General features: G+C 37.7%; 1 protein-coding gene across 1 annotated transcript; it reads left to right on the top strand.

Moving 5' to 3' along the window:
• Window positions 1-6685: 6685 nt before the first annotated feature.
• triobpa (TRIO and F-actin binding protein a) lies at window positions 6686-19056 on the top strand. The gene is made up of 12 exons (XM_084092008.1): window positions 6686-7177; window positions 7413-7469; window positions 7772-7840; window positions 8042-8131; window positions 8216-8325; window positions 9385-9829; window positions 11060-11288; window positions 12214-12313; window positions 14555-14714; window positions 16194-16307; window positions 18428-18514; window positions 18661-19056. The coding sequence occupies exons 1-12, from the start codon at window positions 7172-7174 to the stop codon at window positions 18823-18825; spliced, it is 1632 nt and encodes a 543-aa protein (XP_083948134.1). The 5' UTR covers window positions 6686-7171; the 3' UTR covers window positions 18826-19056.
• Window positions 19057-19150: the final 94 nt, after the last annotated feature.

Genomic DNA, 19150 nt, shown 5'->3' with positions numbered 1-19150 from the left:
TAATAATTAAATAAAAATTAATACAAAAAAAAAAAACAATAACTAATAAAATTACAAAAACACACTACGAAATTACTAAAACTTTAACTAAAAAAAAAAAAAAAAAAAAACGTAAAAAATATTAATTATAATTATATATTATTATATAACTATAATAGTATGTCAATGACAGTAAAACTATGGACCGAAGGTTAATGTTGCATTATATGCAACTATTTTATTTTCAAATTTACATTCAGAAAATTTTATTTATAATCTCCACATTTCAATGAGAAAATAAGTTAAAAAAAGTAAAACATAAATTAATAAGAAATTATGATATGCTTAAATGGCACTTTTTTTTCTATTTTTTTTCTATTTCCCCTCTCTGTTGATGGCAGGGCAAATCAAAGGTCATCACTGGCCAACTGGTTCAGGCATCTCTGGCTTAAACGGTTTACAAGCTTTCCTCAAATCAAGAAAACAATGAAGAACGGCATTCACATGACCTGACACACATCTGTTTCTTAAGATCAGCATCATTCTCCTCGAGCTGCAGGTGGAGATGAACACTATTTGAAATACGTCAATATGTTACTTGACCGTGTCTAATTCAGATAATGGATGTAGACAAAGACTCATTAGAGAGTGATGTACCATCTGCTTTAATCTACTACTAATAAACTACACTGCAAACCAGGAACAGGCAGTAAAGAGTCCATTTTTATGACATCCACAAGTTCAGTAATTTAGTGTCAAAATGTAATCAAAATTGTTTAGCTACCATTAACAGCACTGTATAAATATGCTACATAATTCCAAAGATAACATGAAACCAAACCGAGCAATTGCCATGTGCACTGCAAAAATGTTTTTCTTTCTTAGAATTTGAAATTACTTTTCTCGTTTTCCAGTACAAATATTTAAACATTCCTAAATGAAGATATTAGCATAAGAAGCAAAATGACATGTCTAGTGTTAGTGTTATCAAAAGTAAGTGAGTTTATGTTTAATGGGATAAGAAAAATAAACTTGTAATCCCTTTGAATTAAGTTTATTTGTCTTATCCCATTGGCAGATATTTTTTCTTGTTCACTGTAAAAAAAAAAAAAGTGTTCATTCTGCCCTAAAATTTTAAGTTTAGGCCTGGTTTCACAGACAGGGTTTAGATTAAGCCAGGATTAAGCCTTAGTTTAATTATGACATTAAAGTAACTTTTATGGGCTTTTGATACATTGTAAGGACCATTAGATTCGGATGAGATGCATTTGCATTATTTTTTCTCCTTCTCTGGTTTTATCTCTCTTTTATTTCTTTTCTTTATTTAACAGCTTTAGAATAAAGTGTGACCTCTGAGAGAGGACCTGAAGAACTGATCTGCAATCTGAAGGAGCGATCATTACTGAACTGAAGTTCTCAGAGCCAGACCTAAAGCATGACTCGACTGGAACCGGCTCTCCAGCGCTCAGAGAGTCGCTCAGTGATAGAAACGCAGAGCAGGAGAGAAAGCGCCAACACCAGCAGGAGAGAAAGCATCAGCATGAGCAGAAGAGAAAGTGTCAGCCAACACACAGGTGAGATTTACGCCGTATCATAATTACCCGTAATTACACGAGGACAACCCTTGACGTTCTACTCGTAGCTTTTCACGTCCTCGGATCTGTGTAATTAGAGTGATCAACAGACAAAACCACAACACATCAAGTAACAGTCGTTATGCAAATGCCTTATTAATAAACGTATCACTTATTTAGTGGGACATTAGATTGTATTAATTGGTGTGCTAGCTATGTTAAATTGCAATGTATGCCTTTTGTTTATTTTCAAATTATTCTGGCAGTATTAAGACATAATAGTCAATTACAGGAATTACTAAGCAGAAATATTACAAAATAGTAACTTAACAACATTTTATTGCTGAAGACGGAGCCATTTTGAGTGTTTCCATATGGCAATGCAGCTGTCAGGTGGTACAAGTCAGATCTCCCAGAAAATTCTGAGTTTACAAGTTGAAATCCCCAGTTCTATAAGGACGCTTTTTACAATTTGGAATCCTGAATTACGGTAATTCCAAAAATTCTGTTCAAACCAAGGACAATGACTATAATGATACAATAAAGATATCGTTTTAAAAATCATAGCACACCACAACTATAACGATAACGACACAGAGGAACGATATTGTTGGAATCACATTCAGAAGAATTTTTTCCAGTAAAAAAACACTGACAGCGAAACAGAATCCACCCAACTTTAAAGAGCTTGAGCAATTCAAGTAAATTATAAGAAAATAATATTGCTTATAATAAACAGAACAATATTGTGCGTAGGTGTGGACTCTAAAATAGTTATCGTTCTTAGTGTGAACGGGACTACAGCAGTATTACAGAGTATTTTGTCTTATATATGCAACAATCAATAAATAATAGGAGTGTAACGGTAAATACATATATTCGTACGGTGTGGACGTCACGGTTTGGTTCATGCAGTCGCACGACGAATACATTCAGTAACAGGGGATCCACACTCCAATCCAGAAGGGGGCGTGTGGCAATGCAACGCTGTTTGCTACCAGTAAAAAAGCGAAGAAGAAAAAAAAAACGACTTTCAATCGATGTGTTTACATCTCTCAACCAGTGTTTCAACTGTAGAAAGATTTCAATAAAACAGATTGAGAATAATATCTCACGTAGCATTATGTTTACCTCAGTTTACCGCATTTAGTGTCGACAGCAGATTAGCTCACTAGAGAAATGAACTCTAGAGAGAAGCATTATTATATATAAAAATAAATAGCAACTGAATTTAATAATTTGGGCTCTGTTGTTACTTGTAAGCTTTAATGTAATAGTAATGTGTAATTAAGGGCTCCCCATATAGTTTACAGCATTAACTAAAAAATATTTTTTAATCCTTAAGATTTTTTTTATTTCAATAGAATTTATTTAAACTCATATACACACTTTGTTTAAAAAAACAAACAGTTTAATAAAAAAAAAAAACAGAAAAAAGAAGCAATAGTTTTCTCCCCCATCCTGTACCGAACCGTGACTTCAATACCGAGGTACGTACCGGACCGTCATGTTTGTGTACCGTTACACCCTAATAAATAATAATAAAAAAATGATCATACATGGATGTATTATACATTAATTATACATGTTTGTGCATCAGTGCAGTGTCAATACCTTGTCTTCCTCAAACAGAGACTAGAAGAGAAACAGAACAAAGTGGTGGACGTGCCATTTTTAAGAGAGCCAATCGCTTCCTCTCACGAGACCGGGAACAAGAAGATGGCAGTCCTCCGTCTCCCTTGCGTCACTACGAGAGAGGCCACCCTCTTCCGGCCAATCACAGTCCAGAACGTAAAGCCGCCATCCCTTTCCGAAACCGTGACCTGGGCCTCCCGTCCTATAGGAGGCGCACTGACAATTTCAGCGATGAGGCAATGAGCGGCCTCTCCCCTCAGCGGCACATGTCCTATTCAAATTTCAGACGTGGAGACAGCCAATCCCGCGCAAGCCCTCGTTCCTGCAGCCCGAGATCTACGAACGTCTCGCCACAAAGGCGAGGGGAATCGCGAAGTTCGTCCCATCGGCGAGGTTCAACAACGCACGGCCATCGCACATCCTCACAGCAGGCTTCTGGGAAATGCACTCCGTCACGAAGACGAGATTCGATAGTCACGCGCACCACGACCCCCTCGCGAAACTCAGGTAGGAATAAATATGCAGACTCCTTTAGCCCCGCACACAAAAGAAGCCCCTCCCAGAGCTCTTACGGGCACAGCTTGGATTCTGAAAAGCTGTATAAGAATCTCAAGTCAATCGCGAGTTCGGCAGAGTCAGACGCCTCCGAAGAAAGGAACAGCTGGTCAAAAAGTTTACATTCTGATATGGAAATCGACGGCGATTATAACGAACACAACCACAGCGGTCGCAGCAGCCGAAAGAGTGGTGGTGGTCGCAATACTGGCTACAACAGCAGGGATTTCTCTCCAACCGGAGGCAATCGTGAAGTAACTCGAAGTCGAAATAATGGTGGTTATAATAGTCGCAACAGCAGAAATAGTGGTTTTAACAGTACTGGTACTTCAACACCTTGTAGAGATTATGATGAACATGGCACTTTAAAAAGCAATTCAAAAAATAAAAATCGCAGGAATGGGGTGTACACCTCAGAAAAACAGTCCAGATCTGATTCGCGTCAATCACTAAGCCCCACCCACTCTCATCGAAGCCACACCCACTCTCATCTGAGCCCCACCCATTCACCTATAAGCCACACCCACTCACCTATAAGCTCCACCCACTCTCCTCTAAGCCCAACTTCACCTGTATCAACACCAAATATCTCCCAATCAAGGCGGAGTCGGAATCCAGTTCCTACCCCTGATTTGCCCAAATCCCAAGCCTTAATTGCAGAGACGGAAAAGCCGGTCACTGATCGGAGCAGGAGCAACATCAGGCGGGGCTTGGAGGCGCTAATTCTCTCCGAAAACACCAGGTCTTCCAGCCAACCAGCAGTTCCAGAGATGACCATTGAGGACTATGTGATCATAGCAGATATTCCCAGATCGAAGCTGTACCCTGAGGAAGAAGAAGCAATAGTAGTGAGGAGGAGACCGCAGAGCAGGAGCCCACGCAGAGACAACCAACACAGGTCAGAGGTTTAAAGAGAGAGGGAGAGCGATACCGCTTGAGGGAGAGATTTACAAAAAAAATTAAAGCTATAACATTAACAAAAGCAGCTAGAAGGAGCGCAATGGATTTAAAAACAGAGTCTCAAGATGTGAAATAGCATAGAAACACAACACTTGTTTCTAAAAAAAATAAAAATAAATACAAACTTTACAATCAAACTTCACTCATGCATAAATTTGAAGACACCCATCAGGGTCAACATTGCATTTGGATCACAACATGTTTATGCCCCATTTACATCTGAAAACATCCAAGTCATTAACCAACTTAATAGCCAACACTATATTGATAGGGGATTTTATTAACCCCTTTAACACTGCAAACGCATCAGTTGATCCACCATCATTAAATTTTCCTTTACGTGAAAACCAAATTGACATTTTAGCTTGCCCAAATAGAAAAATGTATAAAACATGAACATGAGAGAGAGAGAAAGAGAGGGAGAGAGTGGAAACCCTGTCAAATTTGCTGCTTCTTTCTGTGACTAAAGCTATGGGGATGGGAGATATGGTGATGATGAGCATGAGCATGAGGAAGAGCGAGGCAGAGGACGAGAAAGAGAAAGAGGAAGAGACCGCAGAGAGAAAGAGCGGAGACGTCCAGACAAAGAAATAGGAGGGTCATCATCAAAGACCAACAGCACTACATCAGGCCATTCACAGGTGCTGGAGTTCACAAAGTTTCACACACTTCCTTTTCTCATTGTTTTCATTTCACTGTCTACTCTGCTGAATCTGCAGCATCATACACAAAGAAATCTTCCCACATTACTCCGATTTTACACAGACTTCATTGGCTACCCATTCGATTTCGTATTCAATATAAGATACTCCTTATCACATTCAAAGCACTGCATGGTCTTGCCCCCAAGTTCCAACTATATTTCTGATCTCATCCATACCTACTCCCCAGTTCGCACACTTAGATCTTCCGATACCGGTCTGTTGACGATCCGTAGGCACAAACTATCGTTTGGTGGAAGGGCTTTTTGTACCACTGCCCCAACTCTATTCCCCAACACATCCGCAACCTTTCATCAGTACACGATTTCAAAACCCACCTTAAAACATGTTTTTGCTACTTGTTTCCCTGACTCTATGATATGATTTTTATGTATATGTACCTCTATCTATTATGTTATCCATCTCAGTTTATTTGTATCGTTTCTATGTCATGTTTCTATGCCATGTTTATTTGTAGTTTATTGTAAAGCGACCTTGAGTTTTCTGAAAGGCGCTATAAAATAAACGTATTATTATTATCTGCAGCATCATACTTAAGAAATCCCAATAGACTTCTGAGACATATTTGAGTGGAATACTATAGAGATTTTGGTGTGGGTCGGTATGTAACAACCCAGCAAGTAAAAGCCGTCATTTCACCATCTAGGTTAACTATATAGACCCGGTATAGTCCGGCTATAAGTAACCCACTTCTAGCCAAAATAACCTTGCATTTGTTTACATGTCGTTTTTGGCAAAATAACTTGCGAAATGTATGATATTCCATCATGTAAGGAAAGTAAACAGTGATTACAAGGTGTTTGGTTTCATTTCTTCATTCTTATCTAATTGATGACTAGTTTATTCTTGGGCTATAGTTTAGACGTCTATTAAATTTTCACTGACAGCCCAAATTTTGCCTTGTTTTAGCCTAGACGTCTGGGCTGTGTGTTTGGACAGCGTCTTTTAAACACAAAATTGCTTGCTGGGAACCGAGCAACCACGCAGAACCTAATAACTGCATAGCAACACACTAAAAAACACCAAGAACACCTACACAAAGTTGCAAACACATAGCAATGTCCTGCCAACCACCACAACAATGATTCCTCAAGAAAATAAATAAATAAATATAGCTTATATTAGTTTTGCTGAGTCAGTATCTCTCTGAATATGTTCTCAGAGGTCCAGCAAAAAAGCAGAGAACATTAGGATGGTAAACGGAGGACACAAAGGTCCAGAACAGCCCCCTCAGATGCAGGTAAAGTCACCTACAGTCACAGCCACTCGTTTACCAACACTGAGGTATTCGGTTTCTAGTCCAGAAGCAGGTGTTTATGCTCGCAGGACGGACGAAAACGCACGTTTGAGCTACTAGACAGAAATGACATTATATTTAGCGCTAGATACAGACGTTTTAGTGAAGTTATGAGAGGATTTGAAGCTTATATTATACTGAGAGAAGCTGTAGTGTACAGTTTAGTGGTAAAGTGTCAAACCGCGAGCTGCCTAGTTCGCGGAAGCTTGTGGTCACGTGACCAGCTGTTAGAGATGCTTGTCTTGTCTAGTCACGCAGGGATAATTTAACGTGTTTGTATTTATGATTGTTTAATAAGCCTAAGTGCGGACACTATTTCAATTAGCGCGAATTTGTATTTATTTAATTCACAAGTGCAAATACGCAGTTTGATGACACAACGTACTACTAGCTAGAATTAAGCAACTAAACCAGTTTCTTCCCTATTTCATGCCAACAACCGGATACCCATGTCGGTAAGTCTTTAAAAAGTATGTAATTGTTGAAATACTTGTAAATGCTTCATTCACGCGCTCACCCTTCCTCGCGCGCGCGACTGGAATGTCTCGTGCTCAGGATTACTGTGTTCTGGAATGTCACACTGTTGCTCTGAAAGATTCATACTGTAACTGGAGATGTTGAGTTTATTATACACATCGAATTGCTTATGCATTCTCTTGTTTTAACGCAACCGGTTCTGTTTTCTATAAGCTTGACATTCTGAACTGTAAAAAGGGATGGATGTATTTGCTGGACGAAGATGAAGAGGTAAGCATACAGGTCTCCTTTCTTTGAACTTGATCCCTTGAATGATGTTGCATGACCTATTCCACGTGACTTCCTATTTAAACACTTACTAAATTCCCCCTAATTTTTAATTGTTTTATGGCATTTTTTTGTCACACTGGAAGGCTTTTTAAACATGATTAAACATAGTGAAGAAAATGAGAAATGGTGCTCATTTACAGAATACTTTCTCTTATATTTACCTAAAATCTTAATGTCGAGAAAGGTTCAGAGAGATTTTGCTTTGTTTGAGTTAATGCATATAGATTCTGTTTAACTTGCAGTGGAGGAAGCACTGGTTTGTGATCACTGATTCAGAACTGAGATACTATAGAGACTCTGGAGCTGAAGAGGTGAGCGACCGTCTGTGATTATTAACTAAAGACTGTACAGATATCGCTTGAGGAAATAAACATGAACATGGTCAAATGTGTAAATGGAACTGAGAGCACTATATTTGTAATAGTATCTGAGAGCATTATCTGAATAGGCATGGCAGATAATTCATAATAATAATAACTATCCTGAATTCTGTTTGTTTTTCACTTTGGTAGAGAGATGAGGCAGATGGTGAGATTTATTTACGTCACTGTCTGCAAGTGGAGGAATATGATGCCGACAAAAACTATGGACTTCAGCTGCATGTGAGAACTTGTCACAAACGCTTTTAGAGGCCAAAACTCAAGAATATTCCTAATGTGTCCCGAATCTCTCTGATTGGTCTGCAGATGCGCGATGGACTGGTGAGCCTGTCAGCGATGACCTCCAGGATCAGGAGGAACTGGATCGACACGCTGAGGAGGAGAATCTCCTTCAGGGATTCAGCTGAAAGCATACAGTATGATCAAACTGAGGGGGATAAAAAATGCAGAGAATCAATTAGGGATACATTTCACGTTAAGACAATAAATACTAATTTTAGAGGTGTAATTTTCATGACAATTAAGCATATATTATAGTACACATTGATATGTGCCACGATGTATGCAAAGCAAATCTAAATAGTCACTGACAGAGCATTTAAAATGATTAATGAGAATTACAAACAGTCGTAAAAAATAAAATAGCTGGATTTCCGGCAATGAGATTTTGGGGAGGGCCGGGGAAATTATGGTTCAATGTCATGAAAATAGTGTCAGAATGTAAAATTTGGCTTAATATTTCTTAATCTCTATAAAAAAAGAAATATAATAATAATACAAAATCTTAGACTTAATCTTTGTGCTAAATACAATTTCTGTTTTTTTTTTTTTTTCATTTGATTTCAGGTTCATGTTTTTGTGATATTCACCCATAGAGATTGTATTTGGATATTCAGAACATATCAAATATCCATAATAAAACATTGCTATATTAAAGTCCCCCTGTAGTCAATCATTCTATCCCTTAAAACTCATCTTTGATCTCCAAATTTACATATTTAAATGTTTTTTCTTTGATTTTTTTTGTCATGCCTTAAAATAGCTTGAATGTAACTCTACACCTTTGCCTCATTTAGTAAATAAAAAATATGCAAATTAGCCCCGCCTCCACTCACTCACTCCAGCTCAGAGATCCACTCGTTGACGATCACACGTTGATCTGATTGGTTACAAGGTAGTTTGTGACGTCAGAAACACCAGCGATTTCAAACCGTGTTTTTGAGACTATCTTTTAAGGAGAAAATACTCAGCAATGCTGTCGACTTATGAATTTACACATGGTTTGTCTTAAAGCACATTAAAAACACCACATAGACACATAAACAACATTAAAAGCTGGATTTTCACCACAGGGGGACTTGGACTTTTTAAAACTGAAATAACCATTATTCATGTCCAAGTGGAGCCGGTTTGAGGTTTGACTCGAGTTTCTGTTTCCTTGTAATCAGGAAGTTGATTTCTCTCTCTGTTCTCAGAAATCCAGACAACAGTGACATCAGCGACAGAGAGAACTCCAGTTCCCAGAATGCACCATCCCGAACCTCTCCCGCACCCCATGACCCAGGGTCAGATGTCGCCGGTCCATGTCAAGATCACGCCGACATGACGTCCTCACCTTTGACCAATCGAAGGGAGGCGGGCGAGGGCCGTGACCGAGATCAAGAAAGACGTCTGGAGGACCGAACCAAGTGGTTCCAGGAGGGAATATCCGACAGGGAGGGCGAGGACCCCTGGGAAAAGGTGGAGTTGAAGAAAGGAGCCTCTCCGGTGATCCCGACTAAGCCTCAGGTTCCCAAAACTCAGACGGTGCCGGACATCGAGAGAAAGTGGGCCGACTTTGAGCAGCTTCCAATCGGATTGAACAAGTCATCTGTTGGTTCCCAGAATCCACTACCGACAAATGAGGTGCTTCAGCGAGAGGTGTGTGTGTTTGTATCATGGTTGATGTAGTAATGGGATATAGGCAACGTCCTTGCAAAGGTGGAAAGTAACTAAGGTAACACTTTATTTTACAGTGTCGTTGTTACATATGTTACATATACTTACCATAGTAATAACAGTAAATTATGCATAATTACATGCAACTAACCCTTAACCAAAACCAAATCCTACCCTAACCCTATAGTAAGTACATGTAGTTAATTATTATTACTCAATGAGTAATAATATAATATAGAATATATAATATATTCTATAATATAATATAATATAATATATATATATTATAATATTCTATAATATAGAATTACACTGTAACACAGATACCTTAAAATAAAGTGTAACCGTTACTAATTACAAATACTTTTGTTACAGTACTTGAGTAGATTTTTAATAATTAAAAATTGAATTGTGGTACTTTTACTATTAATTGAGTTGAATAAAAAATAATGTATTCAACTTCGCCAGGCCTCTGGCCTCCAGTAGGAATGAAACAGAAATTACATGCGCATTTAGCGCTCCATATTGCTAACATCGCCTCATTTTGGATAAAAATAGAAAAATATACTGAAGTACTTTGTAATGTAGTAACTTGAGTAGTTTTTCAGCAAACTACTTATTTACTCTTACTTGAGTCATATTATTTTCCAGTATTTATTTTTTAATATATTTTTTTAAAGAATTGTTTTTATAGTTTTACAATATCAAAACCGTGGTACAGGTGTCTCATGGCGGCATATACAATCATCCATCAGCTGGTAGTTCAAGGATCGGGTGAAGAGTTATAGCAAAAAAACAAAAACAAACAAGAGTCAAGAAATAAAGACATTCAACATACATAAAAGAGGGGATCAAATACGGCAGAAATCATTAGACCTCCGGCATAAGTCACAAATTTTTCTAAAGGAGGGAAAATAGCAATTTGATTAATCCACATATTAACAGAAGGGACATGTGGAGTGGACAACAGAAGTATACATTTTCTCGCTAAGTAGGTACAAAGATGTAAAACACATTCTAGATCAAGGTTGAGGTGTAATTCATTTTCCAGTACTTCTACTTGTACTCAAGTAAATTATTTTTGAAGTAGCAATACTTTTACTTAAGTACAGTTTTTTTAGTACTCTTTCCACTACTCTTTCCTTGTTAGTCCAGCAACGTTTAGTATGCACCATCTTCATGTGTGTGATCTCGATGCATTGCATTGGTCAGGTGGTGTCTCTGAGGCAGCAGATCGAGGCTCTTCGCGAGGTCCGTGTGGCGGCCGGTGTCGGGGGTCTCTGCGCTCCTGACGCGCCCTGCGCTCTGAGACTGGAGCAGATGGAGAGAGAGCACAGAGAGAGAATGGCCGAGATACACAACGAGCACGAGCGAGAACGCAGAGAGATGGAGAGAGACAAACAGAGACTGCTGCAAGAGGAAGCCAAAAACACTGTTCAAGGTCAGTATGGGCCACAAAACACAGACAAATTATTCTGAAATAATTTATAATGTTTCAAAAGATTTCTATTTCAAATAAATGCTGTTCTTTTGAACCTTCTATTCGTCAAAAAATCTGTAATAAAATGTCTCAGTTTCCACAAAAATATGATGCTGTTTTCAACATTGATAATAATAATAAATGTTTCTTGAGCATCAAATCATCATATTAGAGTGATTTCTGAAGGATCATGTGACACTGAAGACTGGAGTAATGATGCTGAAAATTCAGCTTTGATCACAGGAACAAATTATGTTTTGACTTATATTCACTTTAAAACAGTTATTTTAAATTGTAATAATATTTCACAATATTACTTGCTGCATTTTTGATCAAATAAATGCAACCTTGGTGAGCAGAAGAGACTTCTTTCAGAAACATTGAAAAACCCCAAACTTTCAACTTGGGATATGAAAACTTAGCCGATACCGATAACCGATATATTGGCCGATAAATCTAAATCCAAATTTGTATATAATTTTTGAGAGCCTGATTACAAAAACAAAAGTCATTAAAATCCATGTCCCAAACACACAATTATCATGATGTTCTCATTATGATTTTATGTAGCCTATGCACGTTGAAATGAATTTTCCTTTTTTGAAGTGATTCCAATCATATTTCAAGCAATTCAAAACCATCATGATGAACAGTGTTCATCTGAAGTGTCTCAGCTGAAGGAATTAATTCATTATTTATCTGCTTTAATATATCAGCCAAATTTTCTTATCGATACCGATACGGTGGCCGATATATCGTGCATCCATACTTTGGTGACCATCCCCAAAAAATCTAGTGCTTAAATTGAGTGATTTTGATGTACGACCGGGTGAGAATTCAGTATGTTCATTTCAAATACTAATACTTTTCATCTTTATTCATGCAGCTATGGAGGCTCTGAGGAAATCTCACCAAGAGGAGATTGAGAGACTGAAGGTTCATGGAGGAGGAGGAGAGCCAACAGACCCCTCGATCAAACAACAACTGTACGTCCACACTTTACTCGCATCATAACACTCAATCAAATGTGCACAGCCTACACAGTCTCACAAGGAAACACCACCAAAACTGCTCTGAGCACATTTTTGTGGTGCGTAGCACGCTGAACTTGGCAGAAAACATGTTGAAAATCCACTATATACCTGTTTAGCAACATAATCCTTTGCAAAATAAGGGGCCTTTGCACCGGAGGAATGTTTTCATACTTTTGACTATTGACGCAAGTACCTGATTTTTGGCGCATTTGGACTGCAGGAACGGGGAACGATTTTAGTTATAAGAATGTCCTTTGAAGGGAATAAATCAGCTCCTAATTCAGTGTCTAACCCAGCACTATAGGAACCATAAGTGACGTAAGGACACGCTGATTGGCCGAACGCAGGCCATACGAAACACTGGCACCCGCCAACTACTAATCGTCTAGTCGACTTTAATAATCTGCCATGATGCTTTAAGTTTGAAGTCGACTAGTTGCTGATCATGGCCTATAGTGGGCGCAACAAGATAAGAAATCTTTGAAGTCCACTTTTACGCTCTGTTTCCAACAGTTAAAATGACAAATAAATGCATAGTACTCTGAGAGCGCTCGACAAGATATGTTTGATTATACCATCTAGATGCTCAAAATCGATCGGGTGAATGCACATATATTGTACACGTAAGCTAAAGGGTTAGTTCACCCAAAAATGACATTTCTGTCATTAATTACTCGCCCTCGTGTCGTTCCAAACCCGATCTTCGTTCATCTTCAGAACACAAATGAAGATATTTTTGATGAAATCCGAGAGGAGATCCCTCCATATAGACAGCGATGTTATTACTGCTTTCAAGGCCCAGAAAGGTAGTAAAGACATCGTTTAAATAGTCCGTGTGACTACAGTGGTTCAACCTTAATGTTACGAAGCATTATTCCTCCACTCCACCTTAATGTCATTGCTCACGTGAACAGCTTCTGAGGCTGATGCGGAAGAGAAGAAATTGTTGAATAAAGTTGTTATTTTTGTTTGTTTTTGCACTCAAAAGTATTCACATCGCTTCATAACATTAAGTTTGAACCACTGGAGTCACATGGACTGTTTTAACGATGTCTTTACTACCTTTCTGGGCCTTGAAAGTGGTGATCACGTTACAGTCTATGGAGGGATCAGAAACCTCTCGGATTTCATCAAAAATATCTTAATTTGTGTTCCGAAGATGAACGAAGATCTTATGGGTTTGGAACGACATGAGGGTGAGTAATTAATGACAGAAATATAATTTCTGGGTGAACTAACCCTTTAATCGCCGTTCTAAATGAATGAGCTGCTGCATTGTAACGCACACACACACACACACACACACACACACACACAGACAGTAGCTCGCACATCACGCGCACAGGTTCTAGCATATATTTCTTAGTAACTAAAACCCACAGCTTTTACCCCACTCTATTAGTAGAGAGATGCTACCAGGTAGAATTAATTCACATGCAATCGATCTCTAACTAATGCATTCATATAAAAGTAATCTTTACTGTGCTACTTTATCTGTCTCTGAGTTAGAACGAGCAGAAATCTGACGAAATATAACGACCCAAAGACAAATGAACTGATAAAAATGTAGGAGTGATGTGTCATATCTGTGCACAAGGCGACCCGTGTTCGAGTCTCAGCTTGAGGTTCAGGCTTATTTGTTAATTAATGACATCATCAGCGACTAGTTGGTCAACTCGACTTTTTTCAAATAAATGTTGACTTGAAAAAAATCCTTCAACCCCTACCAACTACACTCACAGTGTTCGAAAAAAGACGTCTGTCAGATTTTATATTCAGTAATCCTGCCTGAATCCGTCTGATTTAACCCTGTGCCATATGAAATAATAGTCTTTGTTTGAAATGGAACAGTTTATTGAAATACTGGATGTTTGCTGTGTTGGATCCAGCACAGGCATCTTTGAAGAGTTTGAAATGGTCTAAAAAGACCATTGAGAGTGTGTTGCATGCTAGAAAACCCCAACATCTTGTCAAATATTGACCGGCATGGTGATATTCTCAAGGGAATCCTGTGTCAATAATTAATACTGTACACAAGTTCTCATCTGTGCCGCGATTCTTCTCTCGCGCCTCAGAGACTCCGAACACATTTACTCTGAAAAGTGTCAGGTGTTTGATTGACAAGAATAGATTGATCACTCATCCAATCAATGTGAATCAGTGAATCGATGACTGGGTCTGTGTGTCCATCAGCCACGAGTCGCTCTCTCTGCAGCGGGAGCTGGACGGCCTGTCCGAGCGCTATTCCCAGCAGTGTGTGGAGCTCAACCACATCCAGAACAGCACTGAGGAGCGAGTCGGAGCGATCCGACAGAAGGAGAGAGAGATGGAGCAGCTCCGCCAGGAGAACCAGGTAGACCGGAAGTGGGATGAGAGGAATGAGGCTGTTTTAAGCATTTTTCCAGTGGTAGATACACAATACACCATGTGAAACTAAAATTTAAACTTCTAGAGTCCCCAAATTTCAGATAAGCCAATTAAATAATGCATGATACACACATTGGTGAGGATCCAACCCGGATCTGAGACTAACTGGACCAAAAAACGTAGTCTACCTGGGACGTTCGCGGATACGAGGAAATCATAATTATGACATGATTTTGGTTAAACTAAAATGGACTGTTTTTACTTTTCTGACAAACACAGGAAGCTTCTTTTACTTCTAGTATGTGTAACTGATGCTTTATGTATTTTATCAATCACACGCTGCTACAAAGAATGATGGGAAATGTACACTAGTGTTCAAAAGTTTGGGGTCGGTAAGTTTTTAAGATTTTGAAAGACGTATCATGTTCAGCAAGGCTGCATTTATTTGATCAAAAATACTGTAAAATCAGTAATATTGTGAAATATCATTACAATGTAAAATAGCTGTTTTCTATGTGAATATATTGTCAAAATGTAATTTATTCCAGTGATCAAAGCTGAATTTTCAGCATCATTACTCCAGTCTTCAGTGTCACATGATCCTTCAGAAATCACTCTAATATGATGATTTGATGCTCAAGAAACATTTACGATTATATTGAGGATTCTTTGATGAATAAAAAAGTTCAAAAGAACAGCATTCATATGAAACAGAAAAAAATATTATAATCTTATTATAAATATTACATTATAAATGTTTTTACTTATACTTTTGATCAATTTAATGCATCCTTGCTGAATAAAAGTATTAATTTCTGGAAAAAAAAGAAGAAAAAAACATCTTACTGACCCCAACCGTTTGTACAGTGAAGGCTGGCAAGCATTTATTCTTTCACAGTAAACAAAATGCATGCAAACTGAATGCACAGTCATTATTCACACTTGAGCTGATTAAAATGCTGAAACAGCCTAGTTATTTCTGTATATGAAGGTGATATTTTAACATATCTTTAACTTCCTTACTCGAAAAGTAGGAGCTTAAAGAAATATCCCACTAATAATTATAATGGTGACATTCAGGTGTGACGCGATCATTTAGACATCATTTCATCCTGTGACTCAATCCATCATGTCACATATTGAAATCTAACACAGAGCATCTTTAAATTTTCAACACACATCAGTTATTCAGAGGGAAAGAGCGACTGATTTCAGAGTGTGTGATGTGTCTCAACACACAGCATCCTGTTTCATTGTTCTCAGAAGAGAAGTGGCTGACTGTCGGTGTGAGTTTTCTTCTCGGACCCAGCACTAGTTTGCTTATGCTAGTTAGAGTTATTGTCACCAGACAAATGCATGAAACACAAATGTTCGCCTCACTGTCAGTGTGTGAATGAGCAAGGCTTCTTGTGTGGTTTTTAGCTTGGATGTGTCAAAATCACATTTCCTCTTCCTGTACACACAGGAACTGCAGACGCGTCTGACGGAGGAGATAAGTCTCATGCGGTCGTTCATCACAGGTCAGAGGTCAGGAGTTGTTCCCCTCGGCAGCTACGAAAGGAGCACCTCCGAATTAGAGGTGAGGCTCTGACCTTCGACCCGTAGATTATGGATTCATGATAATTCAGAGAGAAGTATATTAGAATATTCAAATGAATGCAAATTAAATCTGCATGTAAATATTCACTACTGTTCAAAAGTTTGGGGTCATATTAGAGTGATTTCTGAAGGATCATGTGACACTGAAGACTGGAGTAATGATGCTGAAAATTCAGCTTTGATCACAGGAATAAATTAGATTTTAACATATGTTCACATTGAAAACAGTTATTGTGAATTAGAAAATATTTTCACAATATTACTGTTTTTTACTGTATTTTTGACCAAATAAAAGCAGCCTTGATGAGCAGAAGCGACTCTTTCAGAAACATTTTTAAAAAATCGTACCGACCAAACTTTTGAACGTAGTGTAATGAAATAAGGCAGAGTAGATAAATTGATGTTATTGTAAGAAATTTGCTAATATATCAAAAGTTACTAAAACTCAAAAGACTGTTGTTAGATGCTCAACACTCGTTTAGTCGTATATTTGATACTGTACGCAAAGAATAATCAATAACAAACAAGTCAATTCACTATCCATCAGAAAGATGCAAAAATAGGTGAGGAAAAAAACACACAAGAATTGATGGCACCAAATACTGTAATCCTCCATTTTGTGTCCAAAAATGATCCACTACATGATTAATCCACAAAAAATACTTATAAATCCCAGATTGTAAGTGAAATTATATTCCTCACGGCTGTCACCTTTGACCCAACTTCCTCTTTCAGATAACCCTGATTAAAAGTCCTCGGCACTTTCTGGGGTGTTCAGGAATCAGAAGAAGTTCTCCAAACATTAGAAGAACATAGGCTCATTTTTAAGTTTGAGGGGTGAGATTGAAGGTGCTTTAGGGTCCAGATGGTGTAATTATGACATCAACCAGCAGGGGCTAATTGACCATTCTAACCATCAGCCAAACCTAGACTCCTTATGATATGTCAGATTTGGGGAAATGCATTTAATAACCTGGGATTTCCACTCCAGTTTGCATTGCTGTGATTCAGAACATATAAACATACTGTAAAAATAGTGTGTAGTTTGGCTTGTATTGGAGTTTAGGGAGGTGGATGACATCATCAGGGGCGGGGCATGTGATGTGCGTGATCTGTGGGCAAACGCTGACATCTATTGATCATTGGAGTAAATAAACCAATTGTTATTTTGCAGATCCATGTTTTGCCTTAACAAATCCTTAATTAGTGTCGTGGTTTATAAATTATTAATGATAAAACTGGTTTGGGTGTTGCTGACAAATTATATTGACATTGCTCCATATATATATACACACTACTGGTCAAAAGTTTTAGATCGGTAAGATTTTTTATGTTTTTAAAAGAAGTCTCTTCTGCTCACCAAGGCTGCATTTATTTGATAAAAACAATTAAAAAAAACAGTAATATTGAGAAATATTATGACAATTTAAAATGACTGTTTTCTATGTGAATATATTGTTAAAATGTAATTTATTCCTGTGATCAAAACTGAATTTTGAAATGCTGTTCTTTTGAACTTTATATTCATCAAAGAATTTTGAAGACAACTGTTTTCAACATTAATAATAATCATAAATGTTTCTTGAGCATCAAATCATCATATTAGAGTGATTTCTGAAGGATCATGTGACACTGAAGACTGGAGTAATGATGATGAAAATTCATGCTTTGATCACAGGAATAAATTACATTTTACAATATATTCACATAGAAAACAGTTATTTTAAATTGTAATAATATTTCACAATATTACTGATTTTGTTTGTATTTTTAATCAAATAAATGCATCCTTGGTGAGCAGAAGATACCTAACCCTACCTAACTCTAACCCTTATTTTAAAAACATTAAAAATCTTACCGATCTAAAACTTTTGACCGGTAGTGTATATATATATATATATATATATATATGGGAACGATTATATTTTAGGTGCTGTGACTGGTCACTATTTCCTTTTTTTGCTCTAATAGTGTGACAAATTAATTTTTATAAGAGCAAAATGTAGATTCTTGATTAATACGAAGTAAAAAATGAATGATTTTTGGTATCAGAATTGGAGAAATGGTTTAGTATAGTCATTCTGTCTTGTCCATCTGTAGATGTTGCTGAAAGTGAAGGAGAGTGAGGTGGATTATCTTCACAAGGAGATCAGCTGTCTCAGGAAAGAGGTCCAAACTCTAACTAAGGTACAAATTCAGTATTAAATGAATGTTCTATCCATTATTCACGCTTATTATTACAGAGAAAAAATTGAACTATATAACTTGTAGATTGATGTATTCGGCCATGAATAATTGATTGTTGATAGTAATATTGTTGTGTGTGCCTGCAGGAGAATGAAGCGCTGAGCGAGCGCTATAAGGAGGTGTATGTGGAGCTGAGTGAATTAAGGGGTCGCAGTGAAAGAGACATCAATGCACTTAAAGAACACCTCAAACTCACTGATGCCGCGCTGGAGGAGGGGCGTCTCCTCGGCAACAGCAGAACCGGCCAATGAGAACACACCAGGAGATAAGATGATGGAAACATCAGCGTAACACCGGGATGCATCGGATTTGCTCATGTGTATACAGGATATTGTGTTATTATGTGGAGGTCTTTTCTTGGTTAACTTAAAAATCGTACTCTTTAGAAATGACAATGGTGCTAAAAATTAATAAATATTCCATATTCTTAAAGCAATATGTATTTTAAGTTAAACACAATAAAAATGCCTCTGTTGAACTTTCTAAGTGTGTGAATCTTAATGTAGAGTCCAATAAAACACTCACTCACTCTCACTGACACACTCACTCGCACACACACACACACACAAAAACACA

This window comes from Abramis brama (assembly GCF_963993115.1).
Source record: "Abramis brama genome assembly, chromosome: 2".
NCBI lineage: Eukaryota > Metazoa > Chordata > Actinopteri > Cypriniformes > Leuciscidae > Abramis > Abramis brama.
The sequence above is the reverse complement of the archived record's forward strand: the minus strand, read 5'-3'. Positions and strand labels throughout refer to the sequence as shown.

Coding starts and splice junctions, on each gene's coding strand:
- triobpa (XM_084092008.1), top strand. Junction 9,830..11,059: donor ATGAGGTGCTTCAGCGAGAG/GTGTGTGTGTTT, acceptor TGCATTGGTCAG/GTGGTGTCTCTGAGGCAGCA. Junction 11,289..12,213: donor AGCCAAAAACACTGTTCAAG/GTCAGTATGGGC, acceptor TTATTCATGCAG/CTATGGAGGCTCTGAGGAAA.